Raw genomic sequence first — 13,876 nt, forward strand, 5'->3', positions numbered from 1 at the left:
TCAATTAAGCAAGAGGATGGGATAGACATGTTTTTGCATAAGACAAGATCTCAGAGTATTTACCTCCCACCACCCTTCTCAGCAAACTCCTAAGGGATGATGATGTCCCGTGCGAGCTGAGGGCGCAGGCTAAGAAAGGCGAAGACATGGGGTTGAGGAAACAGCGTTCACTGGAGGAAAGAAGTGAGTGATAATGACGACGAAAGCCCCAGGACAACAGTTACCAAACAGTCCTAAACAGTAAATACCCTGACTGTCAGGTTTGGGTCAGGGAGATGTGGTCCAAGGAAAGCCATAAAAACATGAATTAATAATTCTAGAGAAATGGAAGAGTTTCATAAGCGTTACAGAGTCAGATGTTGAAAAACGGGGGAAAAGGATCCGTGAATAACACAGAGAGCGGTAAAAGCTTATTGTTTACAAACAGGAAACTGGCAGAGGAGTGGGCGGTCGGGTTCGAGGAGGGGTGTGTTCTGGTAAGCGGTGCCACACCGACGTGACTTTGTAACCCAGGGACCCTTCTTACCGATAAAACAGACGTTAAACAAATCTTCCAAATTACTTCATTTTCTGTCCATCGTTTGAGCCTAGGGGCTTTAATCTGGAGGAATTACCATGCGATACAGAACAACAGGGCTGGAACAAGCGAAGGCGGAAGGAACCGCGCAGAAGGGACAGAAAGAGCAAGCTGGGAAGGGGCTTTGCACTCACCATCTCTCTGGCTATTTCCAGCGCCTCCTGCAGGCCATAGAGCCTGCCGCACACCAGGTAGATTCCGTTGGCCCAGAGAATACAACCCTCATGGACCCAAAATTCATTGCTGTCAAGAGGTAGTTCAGGGATTTGTAACTCCAGCTCGGGGCCACCTTCGGAAGTGGTGGGCACGGAGGGCTTTGAGTCCAAAACGGTCTTTTCGCCGCCGCCCTCGGTGGTTGCTTTCTTACAAGGGAGCCCCCTGGACAGGGACCGAGGGCCCCCGCCACAGTCTTCCGAGCGGTGTCGCCGCTTAAACCTGGGGTGGGCGGCCAGGCTCCTCTGCTCCTTCTGCTGCTGCTCTTCCTCCTCCTCAGTGTCCGTCTTGGAGCCGTTGGACGCGCTTTTGTGCCGTACCTTAACCTTGCTCTGCATTTCCGTGGCCCTCTTGGGCGGCGGATTCTTCGGGAGAGTGGCTGCATAATCTTGGGGATAAAAGGGTCCAAAGAGGTCGCCCATGTTCCGGTAACTGGCCCACTTGCCACACAGACAGCAAACCAGGTGCCCCATAACAGAAGACTCTGTCACGACGGGGCCCTGCAGCATGAAGGACGAAGCCGGGAGCACCTTGCTTTCAGTGCTGCTGGGCGGTGGGGTCAGAGACCTCTGACCCTTCCGACCCCTCACCAATTTGGTCTGTTCTTCTTCTTCAGCATTGATGATTGTACACACGGCTCCAAGTTCACACTTATTTACTACATGGATATAAGGGAAAAAAGACTTGTTCTTGGCGTCGGTTTTATCCAGTGGCTGGGTGGCATACTTTAGTTTGATCTCAGGTTCTTGGGGTTCCACGATGGGAACCGCCTGTTTGGTTTTCCGCTTCCTTGGCTGGGCCCCAGGCTTCCTTCTCTCCCGCCTTTGCCTCTGCTTTTTTGGCTTTGGCTCTCCATCTGCAGAAGCTTCTGGTATCTGAGGGGGCTGAGGGGGTGGAGGTGGTGGCTGCTGTTTCTTCTGCTTGTTCACACTACCGATGGGTCTCCCCTTCTTCTTTCCTGACGGGAAGTACCCCTTCGGGGGGAAACCCTCTTGTTTGGGGGAAATCGTCACTGTATCGCTCTCCTTGTCTTCAGCCTTGGGGTTTGCCTCAGGGGCCGACACGCCCGCTGGAGGTACATTCTTTGCGTCAGAAAAGATTAAAGGCGCAGTCCCACCAAGGGAACCGTCTGGTCTCCCCTGGTTACTCCCAGGCTTCTGTGAGGTGGTGGACGTCATGGTGCCAGGGGGTTCCTTTCCAGCGGTGACCGTGTCTGGGTGTGTTTCGGTCTTCACTTTGTCGTCCCCACTGCCACGCCACTCCTCGGAAGACCTCGCCAGGGGCTTTTCTACGTTCAAGTCCTGGCTTGTGGGACAGACTAGGTCAGATACCAGCTCACCTTTTCTCTTCTCCATCTCGGCGTCTGGAACAGCCACACTCCCACCTTCGGGAGGGCCACTCTTCAAAGACAGTATGTCATCGAGAGTAACGGTGTCTCCCCCGGCCTCCGCGCTGTTCGAGGATGCACTCCTCCTAATATTCGGGGACGTGATCTTTTGAACTATAGCCTCCAGTTTCAACCCCCGTCCTTTCCGAGGGGGCAGTATTTTGGTCTTAGCAGGGCTCGTGAGGGTGACGGCAGGGCAGTTCCTGCTATCTGGACTCGGAAGGTCCTTGGAGGATTCTCTCTTAGGGACAGACTTGACATCCTGACTGTGAGAAAGATGCGCATAGGAATTGAATGCTCGATCGGCGCCTTCCTTTGGTGGGTGAAGGAGGCGCCCTTTATCTTCGGTGTTACTGTTTTTCACATCTTGTGACTGCCTCTTGCTGGGGATGGGAGAGATAAAGGAACGCACCCGCCTCCGCATGATTAAGGGGTTTTGAGAAGAATGATCCTCTTGGCCTGGAAGCCTGAGCATAACATTGCCGGGTTTGGATGACTGTGCGGTCTCGGTGAGCCCGTGCCCATCGGCCTCATGGGGGGGTCCGTACCTTTTCTGATTGGACATTCCCGGAGGGCCGCTGCTTTTGGCTGGAGAAGTCTGTCGGGAAAGATCCCAACAAGATTCTTGTTGTAGCTTCTGGGAGCCATGCTTCAATTCAATGCCTTTGTTAGACAGACCGTCACTAGACATGAGGCAGCGCCCGCCTTCCTGAGCGCTGGGGTCGTGGTAAGTCCCCATTGGTGGGCCATACATCATACCGTCTTTGTCGTTTTTCAGGGGGCTCCGCACCCTGTCGAGAAACTGCTGCTGCCTCGGGCTCTTCCGTGGTCCCTCCTGCCTGTGCTGTGCCGCAGAGATTACTCCCTGAGCAGAGCTGCTGCTCCAGTCTTTGTATTCCTCTTGTTGCTGTTGGTACATCTGTCTCTTATAATGGAGCTGAGAATTCAAGCCTGCGTTGGGGTCCCCATAAGCATGAGCCCGCGTATTTGTGTGGTAAGCGGAGGCCAGGCTTTCTGAGTTGGGAGAGAAGGGAGCGTGTAAAGAAGTCCGGTTGGCCCTCTCCGAGAAGGTCATGTGTGGGTTCATGTGATGAGGGTCTCCCCCTGGGCCTCTGCTCCTCCCAGGAGACATCTTCAGTTTTTCTGAGAAGTCATGATATTGCGAAGGGGACCGACCCCTCATGCCCTCCCGACCACCGACTCTGCCAGGGACCCGCCGCATTGGCGCGGGTCTGCTGTCCTGTGGGCCATAGTCTGAGATGGAATCGTGGGCTGCTCCAGGGCTGGCATTGCCGCGGTAAGACTCGTGCTTGATGCTAGCAGGATGGCAGTGGTCTCCGGATTTCTTGTTGTTGAAACTAGCTTGAGATTTGGGTGGTTCAAAGTCTTCTTCTTTTATCTGCCCGCTCTGGGATTTCAGCTTTGTTTCCATGGATACCAACCCACCCGGAAGAATGACCGACTGACTTAAACTTGGATTGAGCCGTTCACTCCTTGCAAGTCTGGCGTCAGCACCCATGTGTCCCAGTGAGTGAGCCCCCGGGTCCCTGACAATCTGTCTTAGTGGAGAAATATCACAGATCACTGATCTTCTTTCAGAGAGGGAACCCCCGGGCTCATGAGCTGATGACTGGGGCTCTATTTCAAACTTTCTGGGAATCGGATAGTCAGCCAAATTGATCTGTTTCATCTCAGGAGCCGTGCCGCTTGACTTCCTCTCCCAGGGGCCCCAGTGCGGGTTTTCTAGTAGGGACCCAATGCTTTTGTTCAAAAGGCCCCTGCTAGCCAATTCATTGGTTTGACTGACCAAGACGTTAGGCCTCGTGGCTCCTTCCAGGCCACCAGCCATGCCCTGATGCTCCTGAGTGCTCCTAGAATATCTCCTGTCAGGGTGGTGGTGGTAGCCCTGAAGCACTTCCTGCAGGAGGCTAGGGAACTTCTCATTTCTACCCTTTCGCTCCCCGTGGCCAGTGAAATCACCCTTATCTTGTCCCGTAGGATACTGAGGAAAGCTACTGACGTTTCTTGGCACAGCCGACCCGAAACTATCTTTGTAACTGTAGCGCAGGCTTCCAGGAGATTTGCTGGGCTCACTTCTGCCTATAAAACCAGGGCCCACCGTGGAGTGCCCGCTCTGGCCATTTCCCTCTCCATTGTGGTTCGAGTTATTATCTCCATTCTTGTTTCCTTTGCTCCCTCCCCCCGGGGGCTCTGGCTGTGGAACTGATGGGTGACTGGTCTCCTTTGCCCCACCAGTGCTGGGTGGCCTTTGAGTGACTGCAGGATCATCCTCTTGGGAGCTTTTATCTTGCCCACCAGGCTTTTCTACCCGACTTGTCATAGCTTCCCGGGAGACAATCACCCCAACCGTCTTCTCATTGACTTTTGGGTTGCCCTCGGATGACAACGGTGTGTCCTTAGCGCCTGGTGAGGCAGCCTCTTCTCCGGCTGCAGGACTGGCATTGAGTCTGGGGGCTTCGTTCTGAGTGCCTTGCGCTGGTGAGGAGCCAGCTTTCTCGGAGGCTCCGCCCTTGTAGGTGGTGTCGGAGCTGGTGCTCTGGCCACTTAACTGCCTCACACGCTCGCCTTGATCCTCAGAGCTGCTGGAGCAGCCTCCATCCAGCGACTCTGCCATGGGGGACTTCAGTTGTTCTTCAGGCTGTGAGGAGCCTTCGGAGTTTGTGCAGCTGTCTGCTTTCTTAGAAGACGAGGAGGGCCTCTTGGAGGTCTTCTTCTGAGGTGTCAGGGCATCAGAAAGTAGCATGTGCTGAACGGTATTAGGAAGATTGGCCACTTGAGTACTCAGGGCGCTCAAACTACTCAGCCCAGGATCTGTCAGTCGCTTTTCTGGCACTCCTTCTAGTCCAAACCCTTTGAAGCCTGCAGCATGAGAATTAGGGCTGGGCATCATTGAGGGGGTCGGGCTGAGCTGGGGCATTAACTGTAAAATTCTGTTTCTGGAACCCATGGGCACACTGCCTTGCCCGCACTGGAGGCTCTCCCCACTCTGCATCAGAGGAGACGGGGTGGAGCTACAGCTTGGAGACTGAACCACCGAGGCCGCGGGGGAGGGGTTCGAGATGGGGCTGAAGTTCTGGTGGAACTGCATGGGGGACCTCACAGGAACCTCGGGCTGGCTGTACTGGCCCACCTGGCCCTGCAGGGGCAGCTTGGTGGCAGCGTTGGCGTACTGCATCACATGCTGAGGGGGGTGCTGCTGCGCCTGCTGCGCCTGCTGCTGCGCCTGCTGCTGCGGCTGCTGCGTCCCTGGTGGAATCTTTGCCTGTTCAAAATTCTTCATAGATTGAGGCTGATAGCTGTAATTTGATTGTGTCCCATAGGCCTGTGCATTAGAACCCACGCCGTGTCCTTCGTACTGGGATCCGGCGTTCACGCTGTAACCGCCGTCGTAGCTCTGTCCCGACTGGCTGAAACGCTGTGGGGAAGGGAAGGAGGAGGAGGAGGAGGCAGCAGAAGACTGGTAGTGTTGGCCGAACTGACCCACTCGGAGCTGGTACCCGGCAGCAGAGGACGGCAGAGCGGAGGGCCGCTGCATCGGCTGCAGATGGGACGAACCGGACGCCGGCTGGCCAGTGGCTTGCGGCAGAGGCTGATGGGACTGGTAAAGCTGTTGTCTCAACTGCTGTACCTGCTGCTGCTGCTGCTGCTGCTGCTGCTGCTGCTGCTGGCTGGAGGCCTGCTGCTGGTACTGAGCGCTCCCTGGAGAGAAGGGCCCCGTGTAATCCTGCTGATAATGAGACACACCACCAAGGGCAGAGTGCTGTGCTTGAAACTGGCCCACGTGACCCTCGCTCCCATACTGATTGCCAAAGCTGCTCCCCTGGGGGGGTCCGTAGCTCTGCACAGGCCCTGAAGGCCTTCGCTGAGGCGGCTGCGGGGTTCCCGACGTCACGGGGTCTTTGCTGCCCGCCATGTAGTAAAAGTCTCCAGCCTCCTTCCTGAAACCCTGGTAGCCCTGGTGGCCAGAGGTTTCGCTAGCCATCGCTGCCGCAGCCGCCGTTCCTCGTCGCCCACCGCCGCCGCCGCCGCCGCTGCCACCACTGCCGCCACCTGCACCCCCAAAATTCTGGAACATCTGGGCCTGACGAGGGCTGAACTCTTCTATCCGGGATGAGCCGTGTACCTCCTGCGGGTAGCTCTGTTGGTCTCCGTGGTAACTGCTTTGCTCCCGGAAGGACTGCATACTGTTCAGCAGCACGGCAGCAGGCCAACAGCCCTCCTGGAAATGGAAGAGGAGACAGGAAAATATCAGACACGCATCTCCTCCGTACAAAGAAAATCAAGTCTAGATGATGGAGGGGATACAATCATTCAGACGCCCAGATGAAGGGGACTGGGCTGAATCTCATCTCCTTTGATTTCTTATCCTATCCCTTTCTGAAAATGCAAAGAAGTGGGGAAATGGCCTCAGGAGTGAGGCAGAAGCCTGTGGCAGCATGAAAAGAAACAGTCTGGATAAATACAAATTTAATACAGAAAAAAACCTCATAATTAAATAAATGAGCCCCCAACATTCTATCAGGCTAAAATATGGGGCTGTGCTATTACTATTAATAAAAAAAAAACAAAAAAAACACAAAAGAAACCCAGCAATTTTTAAGTAAGTCTTCCAGTTGCAGCGGGGGAGTATGAGGAAAAAAACACTTTCATTTATTTGCTTTCGTTATTATTTGTCTGATCGCTGAACTGAGTCTCAAATAATGATGAGGCAGTCACTCCACTGGCTGTCCCACCCTCCCCAACTTTGAGCAACAGAACTCAGTCTCATGTCCAAATGCATGCTATTGCAGGTTTCCTGTAATTACTGACTGGTGACCCCAGGACACTCAACTCTGATCAGTGTATGGATCCCCTGATTGCTGCAGTCATTCCTCACAAATTTAGGGCTTAACCTCTTTCTTGACAAGCAATTGTGTGCAAGGCACTCCTCCTTTCGGCCATCTGTCCTTAACTCCCAGGGACAAAGGACTAGGCAGCATAAGCCAAAGCAGCAGTGACTTTTCTTCCAGATTCTTTTTGTAGGTCTGCAAGAAGTTCCAGCACCTCTAACACCCACACAGATTTTTATTTGCCAATCTAGTATTCACAGAGTTATAACTGGCCATTACTGTGAAGTAGGAAATTGAAACAGTCACTTTGGAAGACAGTACAAAATATAGAGGAAAATAAAAATTCATCAGCTAGGACCTAGACTCTTCTCAAAGTCATCCGATTAGGTCAACAGCTTGCATTACCTTTGCTGATGTAATTAGCATGTAATGTACTACTCTTCTTAGTCAATCAAGAGACGATCTTATTTTTTTGCCTTTTGCCTGGGCCTGTCTACTTCTCAGGGTTAGCTGAGTAAAACAAGGTCAAAGAGCTCCAAAACTCTTTAAAATCAGTTACTTAAAGAAGTTGTGAGGGGCACCTGGGTGGCTCAGTCAGTTAAGCGTCCGACTGGCTCAGGTCATTTGTGGGTCTGAGCCCGGCGTCGGGCTCTGTGCTGACAGCTCGGAGCCTGGAGGCTGCTTCAGATTCAGTGTCTCCCTCTCTACCCCTTCCCTGATCGTGTTCTGTCTGTCTCTCTCTCTCAGAAATAAACATTTTTTTTTAATTAAAAAAAGTTGTGAAACACATCTAAGTTAGGGTAAGTGAGGGCAAAGTTTTCTTACAATGGCTTATTAAGCTAGTTTCTTCTTCTTAGTTCCTGCTCAGGGAGCTGACAATAATGCTGCTAGCAGGTAAGTCAGCAATCCTTTTCAAAGTTAAGCTGGAGTTCCCATCTCCAAGCCCTACGGGGGGCGGGGGGGGGGGGGCTCGACTTGCCATCTCATTCAAGTGAAGCTGCTCTGGGGGGGGGGGTCCCTGTCTCCACCCCATTAACTCTCTGACCTCCTCCCCTGCCACTCTCTGCTCTGGTCCTGTGGTATCCTGCTTTGGGGACCATCAAAGGCATTTCTACAGAGGAATTTTGCTCTGCCTGCGATGCGCTTCCCCTGTAGACGCATGGCTTGCCCCTCTTAACTTCCTTCCAGTCGCTGGGCAAAGGCCAACTGACCGGTAAGGCCTTCCCTGGTCATCCTATTAAGAACAGCTAACTCCACAGCCGAGGCTGGGCTTTCCCGATCTCCCTCCCCAGCACTTATTTCCCAACAGACACAGATGTGCTACTTGGGTACTAGTCATCTCTCCCCCCACTAGAATGTAAACTTCCTAAAGGGCAGACTTGTCCCTTGCTGTAATCTTCATGTCATTAAAGAGCACACGGCAGGCGTTCCGTGAACCAGTAAACGGTAGAAGAACTAGGCTTTAGAGAACGAGGCTAGAACGTACCTACTCAGAGGTGGTAGCGTGGCGGGGAGATCAGAGAGTGGCAGGATGAGAAAACAGAACGTGATCAATCTAAAAGCAGAGCTGGAGGGTGCCAAACATCCTGCAATCCTGTAAAATCCTCCAGGCCCATTCCCAAGGGGGGAACACCCGACTTGAGTCCACAAGAGAGCCGTGAGGAGGCTTTGGAGAGTAAACGTGGGTCAGAGCTGAAGATGGTCAGTAACTCCAAACTCAGAAAGCTGGCCCACTTCTTCCCGAAATATCTTAAGTCTAAAATAGCTAGACGAGTGTCTACTACTTTGATATTAAGCTTGATTATATAATCACATGACCCAAAGTCATCTTTAAACATTCAAGTACAAATAATCTCAGAATCTAAAGGAAACCGCTTCTCATCATCTTCAAACACCTGCAACAGACTGCTCCTTTCTGTGTTCCTGTGAATCTGCTGCTGGGCAACAGACAATAGCTTACTGTAGTGTTCGCTACAGTACCAGCCCCTCACATGCACCGTCACTAACCCTCACAGCACGGACACCCTCATTTTACAGATGAGGACACCAAAGCACAGAGCTCACAAGGCTCCTGAGCAGCAGGCCCTCTCGGGCCACGTTCCTAATATTACACTACCCCGAGGATCCGTGATGCAGCCAGTGACAGGTGCCATCTGTCCTGTCAGAGATCACACATTCCAGTGTGTCCCTTCTCTGCCTCCCTCTCACAAGGACCTCCCCCGTTATTTCCAGCACCGCCGAAAACATTCTGTCCACACAGGTATTTCTCCTGTTTGTGATTGTGCCTCTACCCTGGCTCTCAATGCCAGTGGCCTTCTCCAAACAATCGAAGGTGGCTGAGATGGGTTCCACTGAACAAAAAGACTAAATCTGGTAGGTTAATGAAAAGTTCTCTCAAGAGATACTCTCTCCACAAATAAATATTTTACATGCTGTTTAATTAATCCTTCTGTAAATAAAATCAGGCTTCTGAAAATCTACATGTAAATCTAAATGTCACTTGCTCCAAAGTTTTCCTTAGCAGGAGCTCCTAAGAGCTGAAGACCAGCTTAACGCTGGCCAATCCCGCCTACCACAGGCCGGTGGCTCCCTGAGAAAACCCTATCTCCAGAGGGAAAGAGATTTGGGTACAATTCCTCAGAGGTCTTTCTCAGCCCTTCCCTGGAGCTTCCCTGTCCTGTGGGATGCCCTCCTCCTCCCTATCATTGTAGTTCTGGTTTATGAACCAGACGAAAAAAAAAAAATTCCCAGCCAAATACCTCCTGCAGGGTACCAGTCAAGCTAAACATTCTTAATATATATGAAGTATCCGGTCCATAAGAAAGTGAACACAAGTTCCTCTGTTTTGGGAGTTCCAAGTAAAACAGGAAGAAAACCAAGTATACCAGCAACTAAAAATGTCAGCCAGAGGGGCTCCTGGGTGGCTCAGTCAGTTAAACGGCTGACTCTTGATTGCGGCTCAGGTCATGATCCCACGGTTTGTGAGTTCAAGCCCCACGTTGGGCTCTGAACTGACAGTGTAGAGCCTGCTTGGGATTCTGTCTCTCTCCCTTTCTCTCTGCTCCTCCCCTGCTTGTTCTTTCTCTCTCTCAAAATAAATAAACTTAAAAAAAAAATGTCAGCCAGAATATTTGTAACTTTAGTATCAGCCTTATAATAATAATAATCTAATAGAGATCTTTCAGATGGTATCTGAAAGATACCATCCTATCATTTTAAAAATGCAAATACAGTTTTGAACATCATGATTAATACTGACAAATGCCTGAATTTCCTTGTTTGAATGAATACAGATGTGGTTAGAGAAAAACTGACACTCCAAAGGAAGCCAGTCACCCATGAGGAATTTGTAGACGCGCTCTGAAAAGAGGTTTGCCAATGCACCTCCCTCCCCAACTCTCCCTTTCCCTGACTTCCCCTTTTCTGGTTTTCTCCTATTTTCTAGCTTTCTGAATGGGTTCAGCAGGCCGTGGAGTGGCACTAGTGAGGTCCCAAACTCAGTGCCCTCACGTTCACAGCCCAGAGCCTGCATGCCGACCTCCACCGCAAGCACCGCTTCTGCCTGTGGCCCGCCCTCCAGCCTGTCGCAGGGCCACGAATTGCCACCTCACAGAAAAGAGCCATGGCTTGTTTTGTCCTCCTTTCCTTGCACGTGCATCACCCCACTCCCCAATCCAGTCTTCCCCACAAAAGCCTCCAAACTGCCTTCAACACCGTCTCCTCGGAGGTCTCTCCAGGCACCTGCTTCCTTTCTCAGTTCTGGCTTAACCACTGTGTTTCTGCCCTTTCTCCTCCCTTGCCTTGAAAAACTGCCTCAGTTCTCAGGACAAAATCACCACCTATGCTTCTAGTTATGGCCCCTGCCTGGTGGACCATTCTGTTTGCCCTGCAGCCTCCCTCCTCACCCATCTCCCCCCTACTCCAGGCCCGGAGAGGAGGCAGAGTAGGGACCCGAAGAGGTTCCGGTGCCCCCTGTGGCTTCTGGCCCAGTCTGGCTGGAACGAGGCAGGAAGAGAGTGAGGAGGGGGGATTTGTTCTCCGGGTTCCCACCCTGCAGTCACTGAGGCTGGCTGAGACGGTGCGCCAATGGCCACGCTCCATTTGGGCAACCTGAACGGCCACTTTCTCCAGGCCTCAGGAACTGCTTCCTCTTCTTGCCTTTCAGTCCTGGGAGAGTAACAACTCCTGTTATTGCTGGCCCAGAGACTCCACTTTCTCCACTGGTGTCCCCAACCCTGCTCACTCACTGTGAACAGTCCCAATCCTGCACTGTGGTCAATTCCGTGTCATGATGACTCTCTTCTAAGCCCTCCTCTGTAGATCAGAAGCTTGGAGCTACTTTCCATAATCCCCTTTGCAGCATGGTCGCAAAGAGAAGCACAAGACAGATTTGGAAGACTGAAGAGAAAGCAGAGATCGCTACCCCAGAGGAAGTGGTGACAACAGACACAGGTGCATAGCGGCTTCCCTGTGAGCTCATGAGAACCACTCACTAAGGTACCTCGGCCCTAGATGGGCAGGAGCAGCATCTCTGACCTTCTCAACCCCAGCTGTCCTGCGGCAGTAGGATAAACCTTAATTCTTCTGTCAAAACTCTTCAGGAGCACCTGGGTGGCTCAGGCAGTTTCAGGTCACAATCTCATGGTTTGTGAGTTCGAGCCCCACGTGGGGGTCTGTGCCGACCCAGCTCAGAGTCTGGAGCCTGCTTCGGATCTGTGTCTCCCTCTCTCTCTCTGCCCCTCCCCCATTCACACTCTGTCTCTGTCCCTCAAAAATAAATAAAAATTAAACACACACACACACACACACACACACACACACACACACACACACACACACTCTTCATACCTGGAACAGAAAAGCTTCCCCTCTCCTGAATGATACAATTAAATGCTCCTCAAATTACCCAGTTTGAGTATGCCATCTGTTTCCTGCAGGACCCTGACTAATATAGTTCTTCTCTTATTCCTAGGATTTCAGAGTAGATTATTATCACTTGGGGAGTGAGAGACTTCTATTTCATGCAATATGGCATACCAGAGGAACTAAGAAATCTCCTCTCAACAAAACACCTAGAAATGTCAGAGAAAATGCACAGCCAAGCTGCAAATAAGATATGTCCAGGGTTCAAAATTGGATGGAATACCAAAAACAGAGTGGCAAGCAGGTGCTAGGCTCTGACTGCCAGGGATGGGGTAGGAAGGCGTTTGCAGCATTTATCAACCGCACCGCCACAGTTCTGATGACCATGCGGGGGTAGAAGACAAGGCCTCCAGTGGCGGGGGGTGGGGGGGGTGGGGGGGGGTGGGGAAGAATAGTCACTTCTGCATGTAAAGACTCTGGGCAGCGTCACTTGTGGCTAAAATAATTTCTCTAAAGATGACAAAATAGATTTATTCTTAGGCCGTCACCAACTCATATTTTCAATGACAAAAACGTTCTTTCCTCAATGGACCCAACTTCCCATCCTCCGGGAAAACCACAATCAGCTCTCAGCTACCCTAAGCAAGAAGCTTTAGAATAACCCCAAACTCAACTCTTCCTTTAACCCTTTGTATTTAAGATGTCACCTAATCCTGCCACTTCTCCATTTCCTGTGTTTGTCCTTTACCTCTCCAGCCTTGTCACTGGCGCTTTCGCCTTTCTTGACGGACAAGAACACGTCCAGAAGTTCTCTTTTCCAGCACCCATCACCCAGAACAGCTTTGCTTCACCAACGTCTTGACGGTATTCCCCTCCCCACATGCCCTGAAGCCCTCTGATGTCTTCCCAACTGCATTTCTGCTCCTCTCCACCCAAACAAACCTGCTCAGTCCCGTCTAGGCCACCACGTGCTCTTCCTTTTCTGAAGCATCCCTAGGTCCAAAAATTCCTTCCTCCTTTGTCAGTCACATGGCTCTCAGAACCTAAAGAACTCCTGAAACGTGATCTTCTCTACAATTCTTCCTTAAAACAGAGAATTTGCTGGCTTTTCTCTACTTTGTAACAACAAACATAGTGGAGTACGCTTGCCCTTAACCACTATCCAAGCAAGGCATGTGCTATTGATGTAATAACTACCATTTATTCTACGTGTCATACACTGTATGCTTTACATACATTTCAATTTACTGATGAGGAAACAAAAACAAATTATGTAATTTGCCAAAAGTCACCCTTCTAGGATAAGTTGGAGCTGATATTCTATAACTCAGTTCCAAAGTCCATGATCTTTCTGGCATTACATCACAAATTCTGTAAGGAGCACCCAAGTCCAGGTTTTTAAAGTCCTGACCAACTTTTGTGTCAGATTTATAATACCTGCAGCAATCTCCTATTTACTGCACGTCTAATACAAGTCCTGCACTGCACCAGGCGTTTTACGTAAATGTTAATGTATTTTCATCCTCACCATGCTCTAAGAAGTATTAGTGCTCCTTTTTGTAAACTGAGGCTCAGAAAAGTTCAACAAGCAAAACATTCATAGTAAACAGAGGTGAGATACGGAATGGCCACTCTCCAAACCCCACTGTACTTCTGGCAGAAGCCTGCCTTGAACCAGGAGCAAGACACTCACAAACCAGGAAGCATTTTAAAATTTGTTTATTTTTATGTTGACAGAGAGAGAAAGAGAAAGCGCATGTGCACAGCAGGGAAGGGGCAGAGAGAGAAGAGGAGAGAGAATCCCAAGCAGGCTCCTCGCTGTCAGCACAGAGCCTGATGTGGGGCTCGAACTCACTAACTGTGAGATCGTGACCTGAGCTGAAATCAAGAGTCAGATGCCTAACCAGCTGAGCCACCCAGGAGCCCCTGGAAAGCATTTTAAAAAGAAATCTTGAAGGGCACCCTGGGTGGCTCAGTCAGTTGAGC

General features: G+C 51.1%; 1 protein-coding gene across 5 annotated transcripts in view; it reads right to left on the reverse strand.

Moving 5' to 3' along the window:
• The window catches only part of TCF20 (transcription factor 20), a 110,177-nt gene that overhangs the window by 48,084 nt on the left and 48,217 nt on the right, over nt 1-13,876 (reverse strand). For all 5 annotated transcript variants that reach the window (XR_008300557.1, XM_027070589.2, XM_027070588.2 and 2 more), the window contains one exon: nt 712-6,417. Coding sequence is in view for 4 of the 5 variants with exons in the window: in XM_053226873.1 (XP_053082848.1) it covers nt 712-6,417 (5,706 nt within the window). In the remaining variant the exon portion in view is untranslated. Of the gene's footprint in view, nt 1-711; nt 6,418-13,876 lie in introns of those variants that run through there.

The sequence above is a fragment of the Acinonyx jubatus genome, chromosome B4 (assembly GCF_027475565.1).
Source record: "Acinonyx jubatus isolate Ajub_Pintada_27869175 chromosome B4, VMU_Ajub_asm_v1.0, whole genome shotgun sequence".
Classification (NCBI taxonomy): domain Eukaryota; kingdom Metazoa; phylum Chordata; class Mammalia; order Carnivora; family Felidae; genus Acinonyx; species Acinonyx jubatus.